This window comes from Falco punctatus, assembly GCF_963210335.1.
Source record: "Falco punctatus genome assembly, chromosome: 11".
In the NCBI taxonomy this organism is placed as follows: Eukaryota; Metazoa; Chordata; class Aves; order Falconiformes; family Falconidae; genus Falco; species Falco punctatus.
This window is the reverse complement of record NC_137591.1, coordinates 30,700,841-30,721,971: the sequence shown is the minus strand read 5'-3', so window position 1 is coordinate 30,721,971 and position 21,131 is coordinate 30,700,841. Positions and strand designations below refer to the sequence as shown.

At 38.7% G+C, this 21,131-nt stretch overlaps 1 protein-coding gene across 5 annotated transcripts in view; it reads right to left on the bottom strand.

The window, feature by feature from the left end:
* Positions 1 to 21,131, bottom strand: part of DHX9 (DExH-box helicase 9) — a 54,432-nt gene that overhangs the window by 30,403 nt on the left and 2,898 nt on the right. For 4 of the 5 annotated variants that reach the window (XM_080407534.1, XM_080407537.1, XM_080407535.1 and 1 more), the window contains exons 3-23: positions 20,566 to 20,680; positions 20,188 to 20,300; positions 19,671 to 19,816; positions 15,869 to 15,915; positions 15,073 to 15,209; positions 14,359 to 14,448; positions 14,102 to 14,263; positions 12,667 to 12,744; positions 12,153 to 12,344; positions 11,502 to 11,643; positions 10,916 to 10,998; positions 9,521 to 9,677; positions 8,842 to 8,942; positions 7,795 to 8,008; positions 7,496 to 7,590; positions 7,276 to 7,349; positions 6,464 to 6,616; positions 4,658 to 4,818; positions 2,588 to 2,699; positions 1,394 to 1,555; positions 1,121 to 1,248 (exon numbers count right to left, since the gene is read on the bottom strand). In XM_080407534.1, the coding sequence (XP_080263660.1) occupies positions 1,121 to 1,248; positions 1,394 to 1,555; positions 2,588 to 2,699; positions 4,658 to 4,818; positions 6,464 to 6,616; positions 7,276 to 7,349; positions 7,496 to 7,590; positions 7,795 to 8,008; positions 8,842 to 8,942; positions 9,521 to 9,677; positions 10,916 to 10,998; positions 11,502 to 11,643; positions 12,153 to 12,344; positions 12,667 to 12,744; positions 14,102 to 14,263; positions 14,359 to 14,448; positions 15,073 to 15,209; positions 15,869 to 15,915; positions 19,671 to 19,816; positions 20,188 to 20,300; positions 20,566 to 20,680 (2,662 nt within the window). Of the gene's footprint in view, positions 1 to 1,120; positions 1,249 to 1,393; positions 1,556 to 2,587; positions 2,700 to 4,657; positions 4,819 to 6,463; positions 6,617 to 7,275; positions 7,350 to 7,495; positions 7,591 to 7,794; positions 8,009 to 8,841; positions 8,943 to 9,520; positions 9,678 to 10,915; positions 10,999 to 11,501; positions 11,644 to 12,152; positions 12,345 to 12,666; positions 12,745 to 14,101; positions 14,264 to 14,358; positions 14,449 to 15,072; positions 15,210 to 15,868; positions 15,916 to 17,544; positions 17,669 to 19,670; positions 19,817 to 20,187; positions 20,301 to 20,565; positions 20,681 to 21,131 lie in introns of those variants that run through there. The other variant, XM_080407538.1, reaches the window with a different exon arrangement.

The following is a 21,131-nucleotide window of genomic DNA, read 5'->3' as shown; positions in this document are numbered from 1 at the left end:
CAGAAGACTGGCTTGCATCCACAAGTCACGTAGGACAGCACAGCAGAACTGGTTAGGATCCTGGATCAATGTATTTTCTGATTCAATCAACTGGTAGATGCGCATCTTTTCTCAAATGACCTCTGCACTCAAAGCATTTCAGTTCTACATTCACGAAGAGCAAAAAGCTGAAAAATACTACTACAAAGAGGTATTTTTCTCTCCCAAGCTCTTCAAAAACAAGGAGAGAGGGGTTTGATTGCTGTACCACAATGTGTTTACCATCATCTGTTTTGGAGACAGATCTTTTGAGGGAGGTCAGAATGGATGTTTTCATTAGTTTATTTGTTACAAACCTCCCCAGAGACTCTGGTGGCTTGTTTTCAGGTCATCTTGCCCAGAAATAAAGTTAAGGATAAATGCAACAATGATCCTAGCAGCATGAGGAGAAAAAAAATTAAAGGAATTTAAAAAAAAAAAAAAGAGTGAGGAGGGAGATGAACATCTGCTGAATCCAGCCAGCCATGCTATTTAACTGAGCAAGCTTCTCAGGAACATCAAGCAAATTCAGAACCTGGTTAACGTCAAGCATTTTCTTTTTCCTTAGTGTCATGGTTTAACCCCAGCCAGAAACTAAGCCTATCCCAGTTGAAACCAGGACACTTAGAAAATTGACTATTATGCCACACTACTGCACATCCCTCCTGTAGCACAAACCCAGAAAAATCACAGGGCACATAGCACAGTGTTTATATCACACCGGCTTCTCCCCAAGGAGAAAAGGATGAAAAGGAGCGGGGAAGCACAGCACATTTTGGAGATGCAACAAGTGAAGGAGAAAGAAAATCAGGGATGTAAACTCTCTAAGGACAATTGCTGAATGGATTTTTAATCCTGCAGCCTCCAAAATCTCCCCGTGTTGCACCACAGCCATCACAACTTCTCTGGTTTAGACAATTATGAGAGAATGAGACAGCACTACAATTTCATCTGAACACAGCTGTAAAAGCAGAACAGCTTTATGGCAAATCCACTACAGGCCTCTGTGCTTGTGTGCGCATGATAGATTATCTTGTTTATTTTTCTCTCATCTCAGAATGAAAAATGCAATCATTAAATTATAATTTCCAAGCAGAATCACCTTCAGGGAAGCCAGAATTAACAAGTATATCTTTTAGCTGGACCTTTGCTTCCCAAGTCATTCTAAGAGTAGCCATGCTGAGTCTTCTGCGTTCACAAAATCTTTTTTCTGCTTCTTCGCCACCCATTCTAAAAAATAACAGAGTGAATTAGAAGTCTGTTCAAGAAAAGTGTGACAGCCAAAGCATCCATTGACGTATCTAGTCTGGTCACAAAACTGCTCACCCTGCATTACCCTTAACTTCTCATCAAATTTTGTGCCAAGACAATATACCTTGCATCATTCCAGGCTTGGAAGACGGAGAGCAAAGCAACATGATCTGAAAACCTGTTCCCAGCAAAATTCCTATGGATATAACCCAGGCGTTTGCCTTCACTGATGAAAGGTTCAGGGAAACAGGTGGCTGCAGAGATGGTACAAATAGCATCTCCCACACTGAAAGAAACCACAAAAGGTATCAGGATCGAGTTTATTCACAGTATTTCTGCCAGCAGCTGTTATAGGCTGTTGATACTAGTAACAACATCTTTGCTAGAGACCTTAGTAACGTGGCCCTTACCTACCAAGAGTTCTTCACAGAAACACTTCCCTGGAAGTGGATGTTAAATTAGCTCCAATTCCAGTACTTACACACAAATCCTTTTATCTTCCCTCCCCTTCCCCCCATCCATACATCATGGTGAAGAGCCATCACAATTACAAACAACATATCTTTACTTCTGTTAAAGCAAAACGTGTGGATTCATTTTTCTTCTTATCTAGGTGTCAAATTTCACATCTCCCCACCTCTAGCTCACTGCTATACTTCAGTATTTAGAGCCCCACTCTTAACTCTTAAGCATTCAGCCTCTACTGGTCCCTTGCAGTTAATTCTGACTTTCATGACTACTCTATTCCCTGTACTGTTAGTTATTTATCCTCTGCTCTCATGAACATTTAGTTTCCTGTCCGCAGGTCTAGTATCTTCATCACAAAGGCAACCAGAGGGCTGGAGCACTTCCCCTATAAAGACATGTTGAGAGAGCTGAGGTTGTTCAGCCTGGAGAAGAGATGGCTCTGGGAAGACCGTATAGCAACCTGCCGGTGCCTAAAGGGGGCTTCTGAGAAAGATGGAGACAGACTTTATACAAGGGCCTGTAGCGATAGGGCAAGGGGTAATTTAGATTAGATATTAGGAAGAAATTCTTTACTGTGAGGGTTGTGAGGCACTGGAACAGGTTGCCTGGTGAAGCTGTGGATGCCCCATCCCTGGAAGTGTTCAAGGCCAGGTTGGATGGGGCTTGGAGCAACCTGGTCTAGTGGAAGGCGTCCCTGCTCATGGTCAGGGGTTGGAACCAGGTGAACCTTAAGGTGCCTTCCAACCCATCTAGATGTATTGTTTTTTCTCTTGTACAGTGCATATCTAGAGGCTCAGGAACTCAGAGAAATAAGATAGAAGAAAAAGACCAAGGAGACTGTTAAACTTACTAAAAAATACAGCCCATTATCATCATCTTGCCAAGACGAGGCTCAATGGGAAGCTTAGCTAGAATTCTTCCAAGAGGTGTCAACTCATCATTGGAATCCAGGGCATCAAGCTCTGAAACAAGATCTCTTATTATCAAAGATGGTTACCTAATCCCAGAAATCCTTAGATAAAAAATTCAGAATTTTAATAATTGTGTTTAAACAGAAGCCCACCTATATTTAAGTTTAATGTTGTTCACAATATTGCCAACCTGATTTTCAAAACTGGTCCTACAAACAATACCTTAGTGCATGTTCTGCTTCAATGACAATTTTGCTTCAGATTTACTGATGTTTTATACCTCCTCCACAATCAAAATAATTGCTATAAGTCACATACATATTTTTCCATTTCTTTTTAGTTTGCTTCTGTACAAACCACTGTTACACTATTAAACTTTTTCAAGTCCCCGTATTTGATCTAATTAACCTAAACTAATTCCTGTCCCAAGAAAATCAAAGCAGCCCTACCTCAGCCAATTGTAGTCTTCATTGCAATTACCAAATCACAGAACCCTCTGTTCATCAAAAAGAGAACACTACACTCTCTCTTCCACGAGGCTTTGCCTGCCCTTGTCTCCTTCCATTACCTAAAAATTATCACCTGAGCTCATCCTCGAAGCTATTAACCACTGTCAATAACAAAGTCAAACAAGTTTCTGTGGCTGTTTGACAGACTGAAGGATCTCATGAGTCTCCTTATCTTTCTAGCCATTTGGCCATAACCATTAAACTACACTTTCTAAAACTCTTAAGTTTGCACAAGAAAAACCAACACAAGTGTGATCTTTAAAAACCCTTTTAAGATATAAATTAAAAATGCAAACTCATAGTTCATGTACTCTATTTACAGATTACTTTGGGAAACTTCAGCATAGCTAAAAACTTTACACAAAACAAAACAACAAACCACCAAAAAAACCCTTGTAGCCTCAGCAATTAAAAGGAAAAATGAATAAAAAAAAGGATTCCTTAGCTACATTTTTCTTGTTATCTACTGAACTGAAAAGCCTAGGGAATATTTTGAAGAACAGCATGTCTCATCATCCTAAAAACACGCTAGTACTATACATGCACTGCAAAAAAATCACAGGTCATCCAGGAAATGGAGGCACATACAGAAAGGTCTATTTGGCGTCAAAGCTGAAAACATTTGCCTTTTTCCCTGGTTTTGCATTTCTTATCTGAAGTGCAAGAAACACACTAATATTTTTTAGATCAGAAAGTCATTAAACTTTAACATGTATCCCTAGCTATGTTCTTCATTCTGGTCTCCCTTCTATATACAAGCAATCTAGACTCCTCACACATTTTTTCATAAAATCAACAATTAAATAGATTATTTCAGTTCTTAAAAATGTTAGGTGCTTATTTAGTGACATTTACAAAGCATGTTGAAGTTTGAGATCACTGCTTCAAATCTAAAGCATGAATTCAGGGTTCCTCCCTGCTTCGTTTTACTCATATTCTGGTTAGTTCCTTGAAGAAACTGGGGAGACAGCTTAACCCCCACCTCAGTTTCTCCTGTTTTACAAGGATACTGACATTTGCATATTTATAAGCTGAAGATTTAATTGGTTGACAAAATACTGAGATCTTGGGTCAGCAAACTGTACAAAGCAGTAATCATACAATAAACTACTAACCTCTCTTTCTCAGTACTTCTATAGTAGTTTTTTAAGCGCCTTCGGCACTAAACTGAGTCTGTCATACACAGCAGTGCCACAGCTGGAAAACAGGAAGCTGGAAGCTAACATAAGTTACTGGTAAAATAACAAAACAAGCCTTAAGTTTGAAGGCTCAAGTTTCTTAAAGGAATGACACTCCACTTGGGAATTTAAGTATTTCTTCAGCTGCAAAAGACACTGCCACCCACACGATGCATCCAGGAAACACCTTGCTGTTTCAGACAGCATGCTACTACACAAACAATCTAACCAGAGATGTTAAAGCAGGTTCATAAGTGATCATTATACATGGGAAATCACTTGGAGTCAGCTCCATTAAATACAATTTTGTGGACAATGGTACCTCTTAGTGTGCGTTCTGCTTCAATCACTGCATCCAGAGGTGGTGGTTCTATTGCTTTGGCCAAAAACTGACCAATTCCTCCCAGCCGCAGCAACTTGATGCTCAAAGCAATTTCATGAAGTGGTGTTCGAAACATTTCAGGTGTCCTATGAGTCTGAAGTCTGAAATGAGAAAAGAACAAAAAAGCTCACGTTTTTCTGAACATAGGCTTTGATCACCGGCAAAAACTACCACCCTCCAAAGCAAATACAGCCTCCCAGCCCACCCATCAGCTCTCACCGTGCTCCTGTAATTTAGGCTCTTCTACCAGTATCTACCTTTCATGCTTCTCAATTCTCATCTCTGGGTAAATTTACGCTGGAAATACACAGAGGGTATAGCCCTTGCATCAACACTACCTGGTGTAGTTTCTAGCATAAGCTGAGCATGTACAAAGTTTGCATGGCTGAAGCCAGATTCACAGCATGGCTGTGTCCAGCCCCACACTTGTCCCCTTACAGTCATCTCCTACTTTGCTAAGGAAGGTTTTCCACTCCTGAGACAACAACCTACTTTCAGTCTGCCTTATGTAAAAGCACTTCTCCGCTTGTCCTTCTATCAACTCCAAACCACCCAACTTCTGCACATTTCTGCTTTGATCACTAAGAAGATGAAGTATTTTTCCTGGATGCTTTCCAAAGGTGTTTTTCTGCTAGGAAAAAGACTCGATGGAAACAGAGCTCTTAAAACTTCAGCACAGTATCATTAGTGATCCTTTAGCTTGTTGGTTGACATACGAACTCCTAGGAATGACTGCACTGAGCAACAGACAGCCAGAAAAGGTTTCAAAACACCTCAAACAGATTTCCAGATTCAGCTGGCACCAGATTTAGACAGTATCTCTCAAAGGATTATCTGCACCAGTGACAAACAATTTTTCTTTCTTAGGCACCACAGAGCTTATGTTTTGGGTTTATATTTTTTGAAGGAAGGTAACCTTAAAGTCATGAAGTCCCATGATTACTGCAGTAGCCTAAAATCAGTTCACTGTCAGAAATCCTTCATTAAAATCACTCCACTGTACTAGATAGAACACAAAAATAAATTTGAGTGATTTAAGGAAAGTTTTTGATCAATTGATGCTTTCAGAGGTTACAAAAAGTTGAACATCAAAACATAGCTAAGCTCTAACAGCCATCTGAGAAAGGGGCACTGAAACTTTCATGGGAGAGATCAAACACTGAGCGTAACAGCTGTGTAGACTTCTGCAACCAGCAAAAAGATTTCCATGGCTCTAGTAACTGAGAAAAAGCTTGGCAGCTAGAAGAGGTCAAAAGTTTCAGCAGCAGGGAAGGTGCTAGGGCAGCATGAAGGGCCTTCCTGGCCACAGAATGGGGATGGAGGGAAAAGTAACATCTGTATTCCCTGCTTTTTACTACTTTCATGACAAAATTGCCTGTTGGGTGAAGATGCCAGGTGCCAACAATATTTAAAGGCAGACTAGAGCCTTACCCTCATTACAAAGCTTTTTTCTGCCTTACCTCAGTCCCCCAGCAGCATTGTTTTTCTCCCAAGAGGTTCTGTAGGTTGCAGTGAAGTGCTTACTAATAAAATCATGAACTATTTATCCATCTCATGCTACAAATAAAAGCATATAAACATGTAATATTTTTTTTTAAGCAAAAGAACGGAGATATTCCAGTGTGAACAAAGTTCATGCACCTCCTCTCTGTGCTTTCTAAAATTATTTCCCCAGTTTGATCAGAAGTAGCACAGAACAGTTCTGGGAGAAATCTCTGAGGTTATTTCTAAAGAGCACAGCCTCACCTTTCAAAGCGAGCTCTGCTGCACAAATGGAAACAAAATCCAGCACGCACACGTCCAGCTCTTCCTTTCCGCTGCTCCAAATTAGTTTTTGATGCCCAGACTGTGGCATAGTTTGTCATGTTATTATGAGCGGTAAAAAGCTTCACTTTTTGTCTGTTACAGGAAAAAAACCCAACACTTAAGATCAGATGTTCTTCATCTTAAGTCCTGCCAAATCAGTTCTTATTTTATTCCCTGCAGCCACACTGCTTTTAAGAAGCAAACCACCCTGTTTGACTAGCTAAGATTTGGCTAGTTAGGCATCTATCTGGAAGCTAAAGTATCATACTCTTTATAAAGCAGTGCCCCAAGCTATACGCAGAATGAAGTTTTCACAGTTGTCTCAAAAGCTTAAAATTCTTATGCAATTAATGAGATCCCTATGTGTAATCTGCTCAGAGAACATGCATAGCAACACAGGATCTGTAACAGTCTACAAAAATCTTCCTCTTTCCCATCAGCTATACACTGAGTGTTTGTAATACTCATTTGGCAGATAACATATTTCAAATACGCATGGAGACCCAGTGACACCTCACATGAATAGTGTCAGCGTGAATGCAGCCGACTGAAACCAGCCCACTGAAATGCCAGTGTGGTTTATAACCCCGCTGAACAGCTAAAGACAATGTAAATTTGTCTTCAGTGAGTTAAAGCCCTTAAACTCAGCTCTGCGACTATGGGAACACAAGGCCGTTCTGTGTGTTCAGAAAACCCTTTTTGCATTCCCAAGAACAGGATTTACACAACAAAAAGCTGCTTCATGAACTCACTTGCAGGAGTCTATAACATAGACCACATCGTTGATGGTAATGCTAGTCTCAGCAATACTGGTAGATAAAATAACCTACAAAAAACAGGAAATGCATAGTGAAATATATTTGGTCTGAAAAAGTTAAGGATGGACTGCAAGATCAACTACATAACTTATACAAGTCAGCAATACATTCCACAAAAGCACAACAGAACTCCACACAGAGAAGGCTGTCATACTTTCGTTACTCCAGGAGGCACAGGATCAAACACTCGACGTTGTTCCTCCAAAGGAATTTGCGAATGCAGAGGTAAAATTCTATACTGGCGGCCTCCTACAACATAAATACAAGAAGGTTGGTAACTACTACTATGTGAATCTCATTTCTTCTTTGCACAATACAAATACAAATTTCTATCCATGCGTTCTCATGACAAATGAATCCAGCTCCCTAAGCCACTCATCCAAGTCTCCTCTTTACACTGTCAATAGTTTCCTTTGGAAAAGATGAAATATAATAGAACACAGTTGCTTGTACCAAAGTGTGGATTCTTTTCTAGATGCTTCTGCATTGTATATATCAAGTTCCAGCCAGGCAAGAAAACAAGTACAGCTCCCGGGATGTTCAGAGTCTTGATATAAATTAGCAGGGCCTCAATGAGTTCAAAAGAAGTTTCTTTCTCATTCAGCTGAGCCATGGAGTGCTTTGTTTCTGGGCCATATTCATCACTGCAAATAAGGTTGCAATTGGCCTACAAAAATCAAAAACCAACCAAACAAACAAAGACACAAAAGAAGTCATATAAATTAATTTATGTGGAGACTGGCTGGCCAGGCAAATACAAAAATGAAATACATGGGTAGCTGATAGGGAAGACCATCCTGGGCACAGCTCACAGAATCACTTGCAATAAGCAGTTCAGGTTCTGCTCCCCAGCTTTCTAATATAAAAACTGAACTATGAATCCATTGCACTGAGTTACAGCTCAACACAAATCTGCACCAGTAAAGCATCAAATTAATGTAGCTTCTGTTCAGGTGAATGGGGATAACATCATAAAAAGGAGAAGAAAATGCTTTTCTCATTAAAAACTGGTCATTTTTTAAAATTTCAAATAACTTACTTAAACAATAGTTTCAGTCCTACAAATTAAGAGCTGTATCATGAAAGTGATAGATTCTTGACAATGGATGTAAACACTATTAACTGCAAGGGAAGAAGCAAAAGAAGGGACAGAATCTAAATTTTCACCTTGAAAAGATATCACCAAGCTCATATTTCTGTATCTATTTCTTCTTCCAAGGTCACCAATCTTTTCACATTTAAAAGCATTCCAAGTTTATCTTTAGAGAGAAGCAGGCTGACAAAACATGAGAATTTTAGCTTTAAAAAAAATATATTCTTCAGTTTACAGGGGCAATGAGAAAATTCAATTCCATTTCTGAAGTTAACAGCAACCTTGGGTATTAAAAATACAAAATCTGCTAAAGATGTTGAAATTCAACAATGCCAGAAAAATTACACTTGAGCTAGAGTCCTAACTAGCACTTGTTTAATTTTTCGTATTAAAAAAGTCAAACATACATCATCATTGTCAGCGCTTTCCTCATCCTTCTCTTTCTTCTTCTTTTCCTTTGGTGGAGGAATGAATTGAGTCATCTGAATGCAATCTTCCAGAAAATAATCTGCAAGGACAGACAACCACTGGTTATCAAGACTTACCACTAAAAGCCTGTGTAATGGAACATAACTCTTTTCATCTTCTCTCAAGATTCTCCTGATATAATTGTGATGTTTCTAAGTATGAGGCCAAGCTTGGAGAAAACTTCTTGGCTGTACACTAGGGGATGAGAATTATTCCCACATTATCCCAATGATTACTCCTCTATTCAATATACTTCCACATATTTTTTTACCTTTTTTTTTAAATACTGGCTGATTTAAAGCTATTTCCATTACCCCCAATATCACAGACAACTGATCTGAAACACCATAGCTTGATATTACAATGTCTCTGGTCCTTTGAGGGGGCAGAGATGTGATTTTTTTTATTTTGGGGGGTGGTGGGTGGTGTAGTGGTGGTAGTATTATTTGTTTGCTTGTGTTTTTAAACCAAATGATGCTACAAAATGGTTCGTGAGCCACATCTGTAAGACGTGACAATACAAAAGAAATTTATATCTTGCTGTCCTCATAATCCTGAAGCATATAACCAAAAAAATAAAAACTAAAGCAGTTCCTGAAAGTGCAACTAATGATTTACCTTGGACAGGAAAGGTTCTACCGAAGACCTCAACGATAGGACAGTTGAAGAAGTATTCACAAAACATATTAGTATCGATGGTGGCAGACATGAGGATAACCCTGATTTCAGGATATGCCTGAACTACGTCTCTCAACACCACCAAAAGAAAGTCAGTCTGCATATAAAGAGAATAAACACACCATTGATTTCCCACCCATACAAAACAGTGTCTTCCCAAGAGACCAGAAGGAGTTACAGACGTACACGTTCACTGAACAGGAACTTTTCGGGACAAGAGAAGTAACAAGTATCACAAAAATGTTCTATAAACAGAAACAAGTTGTCAGTGCTTTATTTAGAAAATACAGCAATTCCTGGGATAAGTGAATTTTAGGATTTCCAGTGTAGAGGAGGGTTATTCTTTTATCAGAATGAAACAAACTAAAGAAATGCATTCAAAAATGGTTTGCTTCCTTCCTAACAATATATTACAACTTAAGGTACTTTTAAACTTGGTTTACACATAAAGTAGCTATAGTTCATAAAATTAATAGGAATGACTAGCTGCAGTTTTATTGCAAAGTTTTATAGTTCTATTTAAACATGACATTTACTTAGTTTTGCCATGCAGCTAGGCAGGCCCTTAGTTCAACAGATAAAATTCTAACCTCAGTCAAAATTTCAAAACTTATATTTTACATCATTAATATAAACCTAATAAATGAAGAGATGCACCAGAAGTATCTGCATTGCAATTCCATCCAAATGAGTCCCCAAATTCTGTCAAAACAAGCTTAAACATCATGTCAGAACTCAGTGGTTTCTCTCACTCTCTCGCTCACTCTCTGCCGCACTTGGTGTGGCAAAGCTGAAAACTATACAGAAGAGTCAAAGGGACAGAAAAGGTTTCTCATTTCTTAAATTATATATAATCCCTCCCCTAATTCTATTGTCAACTTGTGGCTTTTTTCTTCATGTCAAAATCAAATTTAAATGCATCACTCTCAAGACTGCAGCTTCTGTAAATACTACTGCTGTTCTGTTATAGTAATACATCATTGTCAGTAGAAAAAGCACTCCAAAATAAAAGCAACATTCAGCATGCTCCCACATTTGGACAAGAAGTGCTTGTACCACAGTGTTCTATTTTCCAAAGAGAACAAGGAGATAGAAGGAGATTCTAATAGGAAAAAAGACACAGGGCAGCAAGGTCACACAGGTCCTTGCTCTTCTAACCAGGCAAGGAGTAATTAAGAGTTTCTGAAAATCTTATCGAAGATGGACAACTCACATATATGGCATTTAGTAAGACACAGTTTCCTTTCATGTTAGCTATTACACAAGAACACATACAAAAGTTAAACACAACAGAAGCACACAGAGAAATAGGACTGTAACCACCAGCTAACTCACATTAATGTCTCTCTCATGGATCTCATCAACAATAACATGACTAATGCCACGGATCCCAGCCTCCACCTTTCTCAGAAGAACACCTTAAACAGACATAGTAGTTAAATGTTCATGTAACAGCTCAATCTTCCCCCCCCCCCCATTTCATCACAAACAGTTGCGGCGGTTTAAAAATCAAGAAGTGCGCCGGCTGCCCAGCACCTTTTACAACCCCACCTCTAATCACCATTTCACAAGTGATGGCGAGGGTATAAAGTATTATGACTAGAGAGACTCTTTCTTCTTTCCCACCCAATAGTGCTTCCCCTTCTGTCTTCTACAGACAATCAATATACGGCAATTTTATCTCTTCAAGAGATTATTTCTGTGTGGTATTAGACCTGTATTATCATACCTCTGAACAACAATCTTTCTTTGCACAACAGCGTATCAGCAAACTTCTTGAATCCAAAAAAACCCACTTTTTAATCTTTCAAACAGACCTTCCAAAGATTTTAATCTAACTATATCTCTGCTTTTGTTGCTAACTCGAAAGAATTCAGATCCATAAGTAACAAGCTCCAAACACAAACAAACCAATACAGACCTACAGTGCAGAACATCACACTGGCATGCGGCCGAGGAAGCACAGATTCAAACCGCACACTGTATCCACAGCTTTGCCCAGGTTGCTCTCCTCTCTCATATGACACACGCTCTGCTACAGAAACAGCACTAATCCTCCGAGGCTGAGGGATGAAAAAGTTTTCCCTAACTTAATGATGAGGTTTTATAAGTTTATCAGAACACAGCTGAAATAAGAAAGTAAATTATAGAAGTTATAGGTGCCCTGTCCTAAGACTCCTTTACAGAGTAGTCATTAAACAGTAGTATCTCTAACAGCAGGCTTTTTTCCTTCTACAATGGTTAATTCTGCACAAAAAATCACAGAGGAGAGAGACAAGGATACATAGGAACTACTAGCTGGCATTTGCCAAATCGTTTTCCCTCAGTCTGCCAGAAAGTTTTCACCTGGGCAAGGTACAAACCAGATTATCCCAATCGTAGATACATGAAAGAGTAACACTCCAAATGAAGATACACATGATGCTGAGGCTTCTCCTACACGAAGCACTAAGGAGATACTTGTATGAACAATGTCCTGCAATGATAATCAGATTTCTCAACACATCCTAATAGTTTTTTTCTAGTATCCGATCACAAAATTTAATGGTTGCATTTTTAATGTATTTCTCACCTGTGTCACTATTATGTTGCACTCCGCAGCTCTGTTGGTTTTGATGTATTCATCCAGGATGTACTGTGGCACTTGTGTGGTTTTGCCACAACCAGTGGCACCACGAATTACAACAACAGAGTTGTGACAGATTGCATCCAGAATTTCACTTTCAAAACTCTTCACAGGTAAGGCCTCTCTCTCTTTTTGGATCTGGAAAAGAACCCAGCACATTTCCAAAAATCTCCAAAAATCAACCTATTCGGCTCCACGTCCACGCTTCGTCTCACTTTCTACACAGGTTTTGCTGACACAAAGGAAAAATTGTGCAAGAACAAATCATAGTTTGTAGATTTTCCTTGCACAGTGTGACATATCCCCACATCCATCCCAGCGTAACATCCAGCACTTCTGAAAACCTGGTGCATATTACTACTGAAATCCAGTCTTACACAACTTTGATTACACTATGTTCAACCACTTCTGGAAAATAAAAAGATTACCACAAGCACGCCATGTTACAGGAAGCACTTACCCTTTGTAATTCTTGATCCTGCTCCAAACGGTACAAGAAATCAGTTTTCAAATCCATGCTTATTTGCTCTGGACTGAGCTGTAAACACAAGACATCATTTGGAGACTTTTTGACCCCTCTGCTTATCTGTATCGTAACTTCAGTACAAAAATCAGTCACACTAACATAACAATCCCAAATATCAGTAAAGGATCATTTCCTACATAAATCCCTGAAATGAGTTATAACTATGAGCAATTTTACTTCATTCATTCCAGTTAAAATTAAATGGCCATCCTCAAAAGTTTCTCAGAAAGATCTAACACACTGAAAAAGAATGATGGTCTGAATTTAAATACTTTAACTGCTCAAGAAACACACTCCATTTAGCAGTAAGCCAATGAGATACTTAGATGATCATTCAGACAGGATTTTTTAATGTAAGGAATGAAATAATGTAAGCACATAACCACCCACAGAACGGTAGCTGAAAAGGGAAAAAGTGAGCAGAGAGGGAAATTTATCAGGCAACTCCTGTATTTCAAGTAAGAAAAAATTCTAAAGATATTCAAATTTGTTATCAAACAGCTAATTGGTTTTACTGAAAATGAGTTAGCTGCACCATGACTAGTACATAGAAATTGTGAGATTTGAAGCCAATTCAATCTGCAATGTCCATAAATACATTAGGTGTTTTAAGCGGCAATGCTCAAGTTTATGTCAGTTCCATATTTTTTAAATCAATATATGATGATCCATGTTAATTTAATGTCATCTATGGAAAAAACTGCAGTCAAAAGGATTATTATTAAATTATTGTTTTGGTCATAAGTACTCTGGTTCCCTGTCACAGGAAACTGACGTTCCTGCCCTGAGAGTTTTTTTCTGATCATATTATACCAGTGGTCAAATTACACCACTGAGCTTGGCAGCCTACTATTTGTTCCCTTCTTCCTCATTTTATCATGCCACATGGATGCTTTTCATTTGTTCTGTGTCAAATGGGACAAGAAATGACAAAAAAAGAAAGCAGGCCGACTGGGTAGTGACACTGGCTTGCAGTACTTTCTCCTCCCAGAAAAGAAAGTCCTAGCATGGAAATACGAGAAAGACAGGCTAGTGAATTATAAATTACATGCCCATACACTTACCTTGCAATTTCAATTAGAACTTTGTATGGGCTGCACAATAGCAAGCAAAAAGTGAAACAAAGCAAAGAATTGGGACATCTAAGACACTGCTGCTCAAGAACCTAATAAAACATGAAGTAAATACAAAGAACTCCTACCAATGAAAAGACTCCCTTCCTCCAGGTCAAGAAGGGAAGAAATTTTATCAGTGGACTGTTTTCTCCTTTGGAATAGCTCAAACTTTAAATCCTGGGGGAAAAAAGCATTTAAAAGTTCTAGAAGCATGGGGAAAACAAACAATAAATCAATTTTTAAAGCTATCTTACATTTGCCAGAGGACCCTCATCAATATTGCAGCTGGTCCAAGGGTTCCAGTTGGAATGAGGTGGTGACCACGGAACAACTCCCATATGACTTTGTCTCTGCGATGGTTCAAAATGTGCCAACTTTCCAACATTAATCAGAACTGGATTACTGGGATCCTCAGGCTATAAATCCAAAAGTAAAGTGGGCCAAGAAAGATAAATACATTAAACAAACAGGCCTGATGTTAAACACTGGATTGTATGAACCACACACTCACCAAAGGCACAGTCTCCAGCGACAGTTCCCGTACAGTCTTTTGCAGTTGATTTTCTAGGTCAGAAGACAGCATGACCTCATATGGTTCCACCTAGTAAATGTTTAAAAATTACATGTTGATATACAGAAAAAGACAGACAGTGGAAGCCAGAACTGCAGGCTACTAGGGAGTATAATGAACTATCAGATATTTCCTTGGGAAACCAGGCCAAAGAGCACCATCAGTTCAAAATTCACATTCTTGAAACATTTTGCTGACTTTTCATCCACCAAGAATCTGCAGAATGTTTTTAAGTATCTAAGTTTAATTTCAGAGGAAAACATTCCCAAACTTGTAACTAAATACCAAAAAAATGCTGAAGTGCCAGAGAATTAAACCAAATAGATAAGAATTGTATGTAGCATAAACAGAGATCTTTACACTTGTAGAAAATTTATGCTGAAAAAAGCATTTGTTTTACTATTTCATTGTATACTATTTCATTTAATATGTTGTGAAACTAGTTTACTGCTCCATTCACATACACATGAAACTCTATTTCTGATCCACACCACTGACCAGAACAGAAACAGCTGCTGGTCTAAAGAATCAAAACTATTAACTTGTAAGCTGTTAAATATCAAAAGCAAACTCTCACTCACTCATCTTTATCAAGAAGTGCTTGTGTGTTATTAAAATGAAAGCAACAATTCCTGACCCTTCTACCAAACTCACCGATTCTCCTTTTTTTTTCTTTGTCTGTCCAGAATAAGGTTCTATGACACCAAGATGGTAGAGCTGTCTAACCAAGGAAAGTGCACAGGACTGTGCTGCCAGCTTTTTGTTTGATCCATGTTCACGACTGAAAATCCCTGCAGCACAAAGGTCAGAGCTGTAGTAGCTGATGAGCCAAAGAGCTTCCACAGAAGACACTACTTTGAAATGGGCAAATGGGCTTTCTGATTGTACACACATGCTAGGTTTCATGGAAAGTTGCAAATCTTGGTAAATTCAGAGTTTCAACATAAAATTGAACCAGGCTCTTCCATCAACAGATGCACACTAGCTGTGTAATGTTACTTACTGACTTCCTGGGGAACTCCTGAAAAGTTTTTTCTGCATTCAGTGTCTAAGTAGTATGATTATCTTGTACCACCCAGCAACACTGTACAAATTTCACAGCAAGCTCTACATAATGAGGTATGGACAGCACGCCCATTGCCTGGAAACACATGAGACACCTGCGTTTCTCAGATATGTGAAGAAAAGTAATTAAGAAAAACAAAAGCTACCATGTCTCACAAGCATTTCTCTGTGCTGAGACCTGAGTGGAAGCATGTAATGCACAAGCAGTAGAATGCAACAGGCACAGCACACAGAAAAAAGATTCCACATCAGGAAACAAACATGAACCTTCACCTCCAGAAGTGGCTTGAACACATTATAAAAGTCTATACCCACAAGTACAATCTATTCCTCTACACCAACATCCATCTCTTGTTAAAATAAAAAATTAAATAGGAACACGTACTTCGGCCCAGCTGCTTCACATAAATGTTCATTTCTGCAATAAAGCTCCTGTAAGAGAAAGAAAGGACACAAAGGTATGATTACCAATAGCTGATACTGACACTGCAAAAATATCCACTCTTTCCAGTTTCTCTAGGCAAAGATATCTATGTCCTCAGTCAGAAACTCTTAACAAGGGCCAAGCTCCGGTTTCTGCTGGGATAGAGTTAATTTTTCTTCTCAGTTAGCTGGTGCAGTGCTGTGTTTTGGATGTGGTGTGAGAACAATGCTGATAGCACACTGGTGTTGTAGTTGTCGTGGGTCATTTTTATACTAAGTCAAGGACTTTTCAGTTTCTCAGGCCCTGCCAGTGAGAGGGCTGGGGAGGCACAAGAAATTGGGAGGGAACACGGCCAGGACGGCTGACCCGAACTAGCCAAAGGGGTGTTCCATACCACAGAATATCATATTCAGTATAGAAATTGGGGGGAGTTTGCTGGGACCTGCCAGTCACTGCTCAGGGACTGGCTGGGCATTGGTCAGCAGGTGGTACGCAATTGTATTGTGCATTATTTGGGGTTTTTTCCCCTTCTCTTGGAATTTTATTCCTCTCCCCTTGTCTCTCCTATTCATTATTATTATTTTCTGTCAAGTATTAAACTGTTCTTGTCTCAAGCCTTGAATTTTACCTTTTTGCAAAATCTCCTCCCCATCCCTCTTGAGGCAGAGGGAGGAGTGAGCGACTGGCTGTGTGGTACTTAGTTGCTGGCTGGGGTTAAACCACGACACCAAGGTAAAATATTACTGCTTTTAATCCCTTTAATCCCAAGTTAGTAGGTTAATAGACTTGCCATCAATAGAACCAGTAGATCTGTTAAGAAGAGTCCATCAAATGCCACCATTCAGTGCCAGCATTGAAATTTAAAGCTACATTATTAGGAAGTATGCTCTGAGCTGCCTAAAAGTTTAGGGCAAAAATTATAAAGCAGATACCATGTTACTGCAATATTAACATGCATCCCACTGTACCATTAACTGTATCCCACATTATATTAATGTAACCCACTAGTAGCCTGGGTTTATTAACTCAGATGCAACACTTTACATACAGCCACCCTGGGTTTTGCCACACATTTGGTCAGGTCAGAGCACAGACAAAACTCAACCAGATCAGTCTGCCAAAGACCAGTGCACATATCTGTACAGAAGGAGACAGTATACTTGAATTTTTGTTAAGCTCTTATTCCCATACACTGGACAGAGCATACAGTCAAAAGTAACTCCGCACAGCGGATGTAATAGTTTGTCTAGTAGGCATGTAACCCATTAGAAGTCAACTGGTATATCAGTTTAGGTTTAAAAATAAATGAGAAAGCTATATGCCAACAGAGGAGGATGGAAACCAAGATCCATGTTTTTAACAATCAGAAACCGAAGCCTGTATTTGCACAGATTAAAAATTAAAGCCAAACTCTGGTAAGACAGGATTTAAACTGGCAAATGTGATTCAAGATGTATGACTGGGCTTTATCAGACTGAGATCCTCTTTGAAAACTATGCCTTGGTACTTCCACAGCTGCAGGCTGAGCCTTGCATCTGTGTCCTTCATTTCTCGCTGTAAACAAACAAACAACAAAAGGTTAGGTGAGGAATTTAAGTTTCACCTAGAACTCCTTCCTGTACTATCAGTGAACTGACCTTCAGGCACAGTGGCTTCATGGGTCAAAGGCCACTGGCTTTCAGGGACACAACAGCCAACTAAGGCACCGAAGACAGTATGTTTCTCAGCCAGGCCTATAGTCAGCATTCAATCTCATTCTCCTCCACCTAAGGGGACAACAGCAACATCAGAAATCAGTTCGCAGCAAAATCCCGTGTGATTCTTTAGTACAGCCTCAGTAGCCTGTGTGTGAACGCACAGATCTTTAGCGTCACCCACTGCTACCACCTTCAGCAGGAACACAAGGAGGCAAAGGTATCCCACACTACCAATGGAATCCCAAAAGAGAAAAGCCACATCCCATCCCTTAATTTTTAGTTCATACTTTGTGTATTAGGAGAGCCATGTTTACATTTATGATTTATACCCTCCTGTCATAATTAAAACAAAGTTTCCAAACCCAAATTTTCCAGCTATTATTAAATTCTTGTATCAAATGACTATGATTAATTGACAACAAAAATACATTTCTCCTTTAAAAACCTCTGAGAGCAAGGCTGATATTTCTGGTATAAAGACTGGTATTTAAAAAAAATAATCAGATTGGTAAGATATAAGGCAACTCATACTTCTTAACAAAAAACCAAGTAAACTGTATTACTGTCCTCAAATCTCCAAAGCCATCTGAAATTATTCCTCTCCTATTACACATACCAAAAGGATTAAATCAAATAGTTTGCCCTCTCTCAATGATCACTAGAACACATCAGAATTCTTATGCCTATACAATCCATTCAAGCAGACAGTTCCCCCTTCTGCCATTCCATCCAGGGCAATTCACAAGCTGTCTTGGATATAGTAAATAGGAAACCCTGAAATGCTCTCCAGAAGAATGGTAAGCAGGCTGAGAAACATACTGTCATCTGTGGTCACTCCATTCTGCTCAAGATTATATACATTTAAAATAAAAAATGGGGTTTAATGCTTTTACCTGCAGAAGGCATAACAAAATCAGCTGCACAAATAATCTGCAAGTTACAGAATAAAAGACGTGCTGAAGAACAACACCTGCAACAAGCTTATTTAAAATTCCTAGTACCGTACTGATTTTTTATGTCACTCATTTAAGGGAAAGAAACATCCTTGCTTGAGAACATAAATGGAGATGAACTGAATTGAAGACAGATTTTAATTTGGAACTTTCTGACACCAGTACACATATTTTAGCTGTTCTAAATGCTTGTAAAGCTCAACAACAAAAGAATACCAGAAGTCCTGTGAGTAAGATTCTCATGGAAGACTGTAATAAGAAAAGTCACTTGTCTTTCTAAAAACAGTAACTCTCATAGAACACAAGTTTCTAGAATACAAAAAAAAATCCCAACCCCAACCTCAGCTATAAGAATCCAGCAGCAGAAGCCAACATTTCAGACCACAAAATGTAATTATATTTCACGAGAAATAATACAATGTCATGAAGTTTTGATGACTTGTAAAGAGTATTCCAAACAGAGGTAAAAAAAAAAATCAAAACAAAACATAAATTCTTTATGCACAATCTATTATGCGTTATTTTCATTTGGGAGAAGCACATGCAAATTTTCTGATGGAATGGGCAGAAAGTCAAAAGAGTAATATCCAGCTGGTTTCAACTGAAATTTAAGACCCTCAAAAACTCCTCTGGGAGGATTCTGCCAAACTATTTTTTCCAGTAGAAGATTCTGCTGCCAAAAAAGTTAATTGTAAATAAAAAATACAAATTAAATGTCCTAAAAGTACTTTTCTACATATGCAAATATAAGCATATTTAAGATTAACTCAAAATGTACAAAGACAACTACAGCCATACAAACAATTACTGCAAGCAATTAAGAGCTCTTCCATTCAAACTGACACCTCAAAGTTAGCTAGAGCATAGCAATCATTTTAAAAGCTGCACATCCATGAAAAACATCAGACAGAAACTTCTTCAGTCGCTCAGATCTTGACACCAGCGTTCAGCACACCCATTTCAAGATTTAGGGATGTTGTTGGTCCTGGTAAAGAACACTGCTTTCTCAAACAGCACTATGGAGCACTGCAAACAAACATGATTAGCCACTGTCACCAAAAAATATTTCTAACCCTTCATACGCAGAATGTGACTAAAAGGTGACTAACAAACCTGTTGTGATCAGGCCCCACTTCAGTGTATTTATATTCTTCCTGAATCTTCTCCTTTTGGAAAAACTGGTTCAGACGTGCCTTGGCATTTTCCAAGGTCCAACTCCCATGAAGATCAGCATTTAAGTCCACTTCTGACTCTGAGGACTAATATTAAAAAACAATACCATTTACTAGTTTCTAACAGATTTCAGTTTTAAAAATTCTTACAAGTCTTAAAATAACTCGTCTAGATGCTCTAAATTAAGACATTCCAGAATATGCTAGAAAGTCCTCATTATTTCCTTATTTTCACAACAAAATGTCTATATGAACAATTCACAGCATCCTGAGTGATTTATTTTGTTCCTAGCTTAAACAAGTTACTTTTGTTGAAAATCAGCAAGTAATCTGAAGCTTAAGTTAAAACCAACAGCAAAACATCAAATGAAAACAGAAAGCTTGATTATAAATGCTAATAAATCAAACGGACTGAAAGATACCTAAGAACTAAAAGAGAATTCCATAGAATGACTTACTGCCTGCACTTCTTGTTCCTCTTTCCTTGAATAATAGTCTTTCAAATTCGCACCTCGATCCCACTGACCTCCACGATTGCCACTGTTTCCAGGTGTTGTACCTGAGCCATTGCCTACCACATGGAAAAAACAAAAACAAAGTAACTCTCCCAAAACATGTTTTTAGCAATAGAGAGGTACTGCCTGGCCATCTCGATAGGACACGACCAGTCCCTCATACCTCATGCAGTCATTCACATCTCTGCTTCAAAACCACAATGACTTCTAACTGTCTTCTGTCTGCAAAATTACGCTATTAGGGAGAAAAGAACCCACCTAAAGCTATATATGCATATATTCCATCTACGTACATGTAAATTACAGTTTTCACAATCTTACCTATTTCAGCCTCTATAATCAAATGTGGAGGAAGAGGTCCACCCAAAGTAGGACTGGAACCAGTAACATCTCTAGCTGCTTCAGATCCTCCACTGGGGGTATCACCTACTGCTGGCTAAGAAAGAGAATGAAGGAAAACCTCAGCATATTTGTACAGAGTAAGTCATTTTACTATTTAGCTAGAAAACTCAGGCAGTTTGAATAGCTCATGCAACATCACACAACAGTTACCCGTAGCAGTAACACCCAATAGTAACACCCTTTTAAAAACTGAAAGAAATGCAATTGCTTGAATATTTGGCTTTTTGTGGGTGTTCTGTAAAAAGATTTCCAACCAACAAGTAGCCCTGACTTACTGAAGTTCAACAGTTATAAAATTGACTGTTCCAGCATCCAGGAAAAAATAACAGATGCTGGTTCATATTGTAGATCCAAGGGAACTCAAAAGTACTTCATGAACGCACAAGAAAAACCCCGTAAGAAAACATTAATATCCTTAGGAAATGACAAAATTAAAGTTAACCATTACATTTTGAATTCTTCCCATTTTGAGATACGTACATTCA